This window comes from Colobus angolensis, unplaced genomic scaffold (genome assembly GCF_000951035.1).
Source record: "Colobus angolensis palliatus isolate OR3802 unplaced genomic scaffold, Cang.pa_1.0 Scaffold12, whole genome shotgun sequence".
Lineage (NCBI taxonomy): Eukaryota > Metazoa > Chordata > Mammalia > Primates > Cercopithecidae > Colobus > Colobus angolensis.
Window position 1 is genome coordinate 8,153,934 of NW_012113141.1, and position 8,563 is coordinate 8,162,496.

The 8,563-nt window shown below is 38.8% G+C and overlaps 1 protein-coding gene across 4 annotated transcripts in view; it reads left to right on the top strand.

The window, feature by feature from the left end:
• ADK (adenosine kinase) overlaps positions 1-8,563 on the top strand; it is a 620,365-nt gene that overhangs the window by 577,765 nt on the left and 34,037 nt on the right. For all 4 annotated transcript variants that reach the window (XM_011928472.1, XM_011928446.1, XM_011928455.1 and 1 more), the window contains one exon: positions 2,361-2,447. In XM_011928472.1, the coding sequence (XP_011783862.1) occupies positions 2,361-2,447 (87 nt within the window). The remainder of the gene's footprint in view (positions 1-2,360; positions 2,448-8,563) is intronic.

Genomic DNA, 8,563 nt, shown 5'->3' on the forward strand with positions numbered 1-8,563 from the left:
AATTTTTTTTGTATTTTTAGTGGAGCCGGGATTTTACCATGTTGCCCAGGCTGGTTGAACTCCTGACCTCATGATCCACCCGCCTCCACCTCCCAAAGTGCTGGGATTACAGGTGTGAGCCACCATGCCCGGCCAGAAGTCATCATTCTTAAGAATAAAATTCAAAATAATCTCTTCCATTGTCGATTAGATTCTGTTCATAAATAAAGATTTATGCAGTCAAAAATAAATAATTGTTTTCAAACAAGGAGCTTAAGGAATTCTGTATAATTTTGGTTTACTTACCATTTATATATAATTATTTTCCAATCTGTAAATCTAGCAATTAATTCTTATATTACCTAAAATGTTTTATAGACATGTTAGATTATTACATAATGTAAATGTATTATAAATAGTAATGGTGTCATTAACTTAGCTCATTTTACTTATTTTAGTACCTGTTTGGTTTTAGTTTATAGTTGTTATTTCCCTGTATAGTGTAGCTTGTACTTGAAAGTAGTAAAACCAGATTTCTTTATAAGTATTTATGGTACAGACCTTTTCCTAAATCAGACTGCAGACCTTTCCCAAGTATTTCTAATAAAGTCTGCTTACTTTTTTTTTGGCCTGTGTAGTAGTATGTACTATATATACTCTCTAGAAAATGTAAGTCTGGATATTTGTGCCATAACTTTCAATTAATCAAAATCTTGTCAACTGCCATGTAGGCCCTCATGTTACAAAAAGTGGGAAGTTCAGTTACTTAAAGAGTTTGGCCAGGCATGGTGGCTCACGCCTAATCCCAGCACTTTGGGAGGCTGAGGCAGTCAGATCACTTGAGGTCAGGAGTTCGAGACCAGCCTGGCCAATATGGCAAAATCCTGTCTCTACTAAAAGTACAAAAATTAGCTAGGCGTGGTGGCGCACGACTATAATCCCAGCTACTTGGGAGGCTTAAATCCTGAGAATAACTTGAACCAGGAGGCGGAGGTTGCAATGAGCTGAGATCACGCCACTGCACTCCAGCTGGGACAACAGAATGAGACTCTGTCTCAAAAAAAAAAAAAAGTTTAAGCGAGATGCAGTGGCTCATGCCTATAATCCTAGCACTTTGGGAGACCAAGACAGGGGATTGCTTGAGCCCAGGAGTTTGAAACTAGCCTAGGCAGCAAAGCGAGACCATGTATCTACCCACCTGCCCACAACTGCACTCCAGCCTGGATGACAGAGGAAGACCTAAAAAAAAAAAATTTTTAAAAAGATTGACTAAGTAAATGAGTCCTCTTCTTGAATATCAATCTTTCCAGGAGAGCTTTTTCATTAACATATTTATGTCTCTTGTTGAAAGTTTCCATTAAGAGCAGGTAGCAAAAGCTAGACAGAATATGCTTTTGAAGATTCTCTATGTTCTTTATTAATACCTTTCTTAAGTTTCTCAAGATCTCCTTTTGCCTCCCTCTTGGTCTTAAATGAGACTGAAGTTTACGAGTCTTTAGCCATGTCTGTCCCCATAGGGATGCAAATTTATGATTTCAGAAGTTCCAGTCCCCAGTAAGAAGCACTGTCCAATCATGTGCAGATGTGTCTTGTAAGCCAGATTTCATCACAGATAAGTCCATTCCACTGTCATGTGCCACATTTAAAGTACGAAATTAGGTTACTCTGTAGTCAAAACAAGCCCTGGTCCAGACTGCTCTAGGGCAAGACCCCACTGCACTGTCCCTTTTGTTCTGCCCATGCATTTGGTAGTAGCTTTCCCTTTTGCCAGTTGACAGATAGTGACTTCTTTGCAAAACATAACCAGATTAGGTTGTTTTTAATAAACCAACTAAAATAAAAAAATTATTGACATTGGGATGAAGCATTTGAACAGAATAATAGTAATGTTTTTATTGTGCCATTGTGATTTTCTGTAAAGAAACACCCAATATTCATTATTTATTTATTTTTTAATTTACAACTCTTTAACTGTACCCAACATTTCACTGCTAGGAATATGTCAGGCTTGAAGCTTTATTAGAAACCCATGATCCAATCCATACCAACACTTCTTTTAGTTTATGGCTTCTGTTCATTTGCACTGTCCAAAAATGTACTGCTACTATTTGTAGTCATTCCAAAAAAAAAAAATGTGAACTACCTAGGTATATCTCATAAGACATATACAGCAGCATCTGTATGCTGAAAGTTACCAAAAAAGTGTTACTTGCATATGATTTTACACCATAGTTCCCAAGTGCCCCTGTACAGAATATGGAGCTTATGTCCTGTCTCTCTTTGAATGATGAGTGATGAAGGAGCTTCAGACATTACTGGGTGAGCTTGTATTGAGTGTTACAAAGAGAAGTCAGTCTGCCTTTCTTTGGCTCTAATTGCAGAAAGTGAAGTCACTGCTTTTGCTGTCTTGGATCAAGACCAGAAAGAAATTATTGATACCAATGGAGCTGGAGATGCATTTGTTGGAGGTACAGACTAATTTATTTCATTCTTACTTACAAGTTAAACATTTTAACCCTTGTTTCTACCATATAACCAAGATTTATTCATTTAATAACTTTTAATTTATTCTTTTAAGTAATTCACTTATGAAGTTCTTTCTATATACTTCTATCATTGTCAGTATTATAAAGGGGTTTTACCACAGGAAAAATTGTGTTTGGAAAAGATAATTTGCTACTGTGCTATACCCCAGTCATTTTCACAAGATTAATTGTATCTGTCAGAAAATTGCATAAACAAGCTGCATCAAGTACAGTATATAGTATATTCGTAGCCCTTCAGGCTTAAATGTTAACACATTTTTGTTCTTTAAAACAAGTTGTGATGAATATTAAACAGTATGCTAATAACTAAGGATGATGTCTTTGGATGATATCCTTTGGTTAAAACATCTGTTTCAAACGCAATAGTGGTTGTTTGTTATACTAGGAAGAGTTCAATTTTTGCCTATTTTAGGCTCTATAAGAGCTGGCAAATTTTATATGAACTAATGATTTTGGTAATGAATACTCAAAAATAAAATCAAGATAATAGAAGATTTTTGGCTCAGTGACTTAGATTGATCTAAAATCTGATTCAAAAATTCTTTTGATAAGTCTAAATTCCTTCTAGCTAAGTGTAGTTAATTAGGCTAGTTTATAGTCTCTAGAACGCTTTAGCTTCCTCAAAGATACCCCAAAGGGGTCTTTCCTAGTCAGACCAGGTTAATTAAAAAAAAAAAAAAAAAAAAAGCAAGCAAGTGGAGCTGATCATTGTCCCTTTTTCTCTGGAGGATAATTTGAATCATGGGAAACTTATTTAAGTTTGTGTGATGGTTTTAACTTAATATTTTATTTTAATGGTCTTTTACCAACATAAATTTTTATTTTTCTTTCTCTAAAACTATTAATGCCCAGTTTTTTGTTTGTTTGTTTTTGATACGGAGTCTCACTCTGTCTCCCAGGCTGGTGTGTAGTGTTGCAATCTCAGCTCACTGCAACCTCTGCCTCCCGGTTCAAGTGATTCTCCTGCCTCAGCCTCCTGAGCAGCTGGGACCACAGGCGCATGCCACCACACCTGGCTAATTTTTGTACTTTTAGTGCAGATGGGGTTTTGCCATGTTGGGCAGGCTGGTCATGCCCAGTCTTAAATGAACTATTAACCATTAGGATGCCCCATGCCCTGTATTCTTTGGAAAGAGTCTGTACCACAGACAACATTCTACTTCACTGTTATGATTGTGTTTTTTATTTCCTTGCTTGGAAAGTCTTCATTATTGGTAATATTAGAGTACTTAGCCAATTTTCCTATTTTTTACTCTTTAGAGCTATAGATGTATGTAGGCTAAAAATATTTTATTCTGAATTTAGCCATATTCTGTAATACACTAAGAAAACCCTAGTGATTTCTTGGTTAGAAATTGGTCAAACCAGGAATCTTAGTCTAGAAACTTTTAAACTTATACACTGTATGTACATTACTTAAGTACTTTAAAATCTTTAAAACACGAAGTCTTCTATTTCTTTGACATTCAGCAGGACACATAATGAGGGCATCATAGATTTGATGGTGACCTAAATAGCCACTACCTCTGGCCTTGAGTTACTAGGCTTCCTGGCCCTGCAACAGCAGATTCTGTTGCAGTCACCTAACTATCTGTAATGTTACCGATACTAGGTGAGAATATATAGACTTTTTGAGGGAGGGAGAGGCCATTCTTAGGATACTCAGTTAGGAACAACTAGCTACCATTTGTATTGTCGTTAGAGTGATAAATAAACTACTTCATCAAAGCAATTGGGATTTTTTGTTAGAGGATTTTTCAGCCTCTTTTTATCCTACTTCATTGTATTTATTGTTGGGGTATAGTTAGGTAAGTAAAACAGAAAAATATAGAACAGGGATCCACAACTTTTTTTTTTTTTTTTTTTTTGTAAAAGGCCAAATGGTGACTGTTTTAGGCTTTGCAAGTCATATACAGGCTGTATTGCATATCTTTGTTTGCTTGCTTGTGTTTTGCTTTGTTGTTTTTTTTTTTTAATAGCACTTTTAATATGTAAAAACCTTTCCTAGCTCTCTAGCTGTACAAAAACATGCCATAGGCCAGTGTTGGCCTACAGACTATAGTTTGCCAAACCCTTTTTTACTCATAGGCAGCCTCCTCACTTTATTCATTTCTGGCATTTCAAAGCTCCAAACACTAGATTTCACTACACATTATCGAAATCAGAATAGAGAAAGTGGAAGGCAAGTAGACACTAGGCAGGACTTTACTGGTAATACAATTAGATAGCCAATTTTCTCACTTTGAACCTACTCAGTTCCCAGGATAATCAGATCCCAAAACACTGGGTCATGCAATGAGATGAAAATCCTAATGTCAGTTTATTAATGGAATACTTATGTTGCCATCTTTAGCACATTCTGTCAAATGTGAGGCAAGCTACGAAGTAACAGCAATAGATAACTTTTATACGGTACGTACTAACCAACCAATATCTTAAATACTTTATATATATTAACGAATTTAGTGTTCACAAAAGCTTCTTGGAGTAGATTATTTTTACCCCTATTTTACTGATAAAAAAACAGAGACAAAGAAAGGTGAGATAATGTGCCCATAGTCTCATGGCTAGAGAGTAGCAGAGCCAGGATTCAAACCCAGAAAGTCTGTCTCCAAAGTCAGTGCTTTTACTGACCACACTAACACTGCTTCTCTAAACATTTACGTAAATCTCACCATTATAACTGAGAATCACAGACCAGCCTTCCTGACAAAAGCTGGTTTTGCCAGAGAAACTTCCTGTTATCTGAGTAGATGACTTCATTTATTAAAGAGGATCTTTTGTAATCTGACAGGGTTCTGAGGACTCTAAGGTAAGATTGTTGAGGAAAAGAAAGAAAAACTGAAAGGGAAGATAATCCAAGAACTGTAGTCCCTGGTGAGTTTGAACCAAGAGCTTTTTGCTAAGCTGTAGCATCGATTGCACTACAGAGATACAGAAAGCCAGATGATAAACTTGCTTGGTTAGCATGGACTCCAAATAAGAGAGTTATATGAATCAGCTGTTTAATAGTGAAGCAAAATATTTCCCTAAGCCCTTCTCAGGCAGTAACTGCAGTGTATGGGCACTGGAACTAGCCGGCCACTTTGATGCCAGCAGGAGGGAACTTCACTCACTCGCTGCTCCACCCCTCACAGGAGGGGGAGCACAGGTGAGCAGGTGCAGGAACTGGGCCAAGAACTTTTGGGCACTGGTAAGAGCGAACTCCATACCAGCCCAGTGGCAGCATCTAAGGGAAGGTGCCCTTGACCTCTGGTTCCCCAGAGGAAGCGCTACAGTGCCCTTTTAGCTTTGCTGTCCATAGACAGCTTAAGCGTTAACAGCTCAGTGGAGTGACCCTCCTTTGTCACCAGTGTGACAGCCGTTTGCACCCACAAAGGGCTGAGTTCTTGGCACCTGAGTTCTTGTCTGGCGTCCAGGATAAATGGGGTCACACAAACGAATTGGAGATGGTAAATGCAGGGGATTTTATTGCCGATGAAAGTGGCTCTCAGCAGGAAGGGGAGCTGAAAGGGGGATGGAGCAGGAAGATAATCCCCTGGAGTCCGGTCGTCCCCAGCCAGACTCCTCTCCAAAGCTATGCCATCAAGCTGTCCCTCTGAAGTCAAGCTGCTTCTCTCCAGTGTCTAATTGTGGTCTCCAACATCCGGCTGCTTCTCCTCTTCTCCTTTCTCTGTCAGGGAGCCTGGGTTTTTTATGGGCACAGGATTGTGGGTGGGGTGGGCCGTGGGTGGTTTTGGAAAAGGCAACATTTGAGCAGGAAAACAAGGATGTAAGTTCTCACTTTGGGCCGTGGTATTAGGCTTTTTGGCTTTAGGGTGGGGCTCTCACCAGAGACCCACCCTCTTCTGCCCAGAATTTGCCTGCCTCCTGTCCCTATCAATAGCACCCATCTAAAAACCTGATGCATCCGTCTTACAACAGAAATGGTCTTGTTAGTTGGAAATACTAAAAGATCCATTGGTTAAAACCCCCTGCTCCCTCTCCACACCAGCAAGAGCCTTTCTACTGGGATTAGAAACAACAGCTGTTGGCTCCACACAGTGACTCACACCTGAAATCCTAGCACTTTGAGAGGCCAAGGCAGGCGGATCACTTGAGGCCAGGAATTTGAGACCAGCCTGGCCAACATGGCAAAACTCTGTCTCTACTAAAAATACAAAAAATTAACCAGGCAAGGTAACATGCACTTGTTGTCCCAGCTACTTGGGAGGCTGAGGCCCTGCCCATATGGAAAAATTAACAAAATAGATCAAAGACTTAAATGTAAGTACTAAATCAGCCAGGTGTGGTGGCTCATGCCTGTAATCCCAGCACTTTGGGAGGCCGAAGCAGGTGGATCACTTGAGGCCAGGAGTTTGAGACCAGCCTGGCCAACATGGCGAAACCCCATCTCTACTAAAAAATACAAAAAAAAAAAAAATTAGCTGGACTTGGCGTTGCATGCCTGAAGTCCCAGCAACTTGGGTGGCTGAGGCAGGAGAATCACTTGAACCCAGGAGGCAGAGGTTGCAGTGAGCCAAGATCTTACTACTGCACTCCAGTCTGGGTGACAGAGTGAGACCTTGTCTCAAAAAAATTAATTAATTAATTAATAAAATAATAGGCGCTGACTACTTCCACCTTGGAAATGAATCTCAGGCAGTGGCAACTTTTACATTTACTATGTAGTTTATTTTTCTTTGCCTCATTGCCCAATTAACATATCTTCTTTCTGATTGACACATTCTATCTTTGGATGGTTAATATATTCATCCTGTAACTTTCAAGTTTTGCTGGCCTAAGAGTATTTCTGTCTTTTGTGACTTTGCATATCTATATTTTAGTCCACTTTGTGGTAATTTAACTCTCTGAAGGACAATAATTTTCTTTGCATAAATTTCAGATTTTGGATAAAGTATCACTCCAGCTACCATGTGCTAATTATCTATATCAGTAGCAGAGTGCCATGTGTTCCTTTAGCCAGCTAAAAAGATATATGACTACATCATGGATTTTCATGTATAATTTAAAAATGAGTAACCCAAATGTACATAAATTAAATTAAATTACATTCATAGTTCCAATTCACGAGTTTAGTGACAGTAACAAATCCCTCCAGCCTCTACAAGCATCACTCCTTATTCTATTTGGAGGTCTTAAGCGCTTTGTGATATTTGCTCTTTATTTGTCACCGGCCAGCCCTGATAGAACTAATCTTTTCACATTCTTCCTCAAAAGCCCAAGTGCTAGGATTGTACTCTTGGAAATGGAGACAATTCTATAATCTCTAAGGATGATTTCCTAATTTCCTAGGTCAGGAGAAAATTTCTTCCTGTTGTCCTGCTGTGCTTTGTCACAGCAGGTCTGCCTTTTCATTTGGAACCCTCTTTGTCACTGCCATAGTAACAAATGAAAACATTGAGAACATTTTGTGACAGGCACTGTCATTGTTCCCAGTGAAATCTCTTCCCCTGTGTCTTCCCGGTAAATGAAACTGAGAAGAAAAATCATAACAAATAACATGAAAAAGGACCTAATCAATATGTTCCCACTGGGCTGTCAATACCAGCCTGTGTTAATCTAATATGATTTAGTCATATGTTTTATGGCAGCTGTAGGAATATGGACAGGTCCTACAAATCATCTTTAGACTGAAAGTGAGTACACCTTTGACAGATGATGTGTAGACGCTTATATACAACTCTCAGATAAAAGACTAGACTTCACCCAAGAACCAACATTCTTAGAATTAAAAAAAAAAAAAAACCTTCATTAAGTATGGTTAAGAGCCACATATAGTTTAGAAAACTTTATTTTATTGGTTTTTTGTTTTGTTTTTGTTTTTGTTTTGAGATGGAGTCTTGCTCTGTCGCCCAGGCTGGAGTGCAGTGACACAATCTTGACTCACTGCAACCTCTGCCTCCCAAGTTCAAGCAATTCTCCTGCCTCATCCTCCCAAATAGCTAGAATTACAGGCATCTGCCACCACACCTGGCTAATTTTTGTATTTTTAGTAAAGATGGAGTTTTGCCATGTTGACCAGGCTGGTCTCGAAC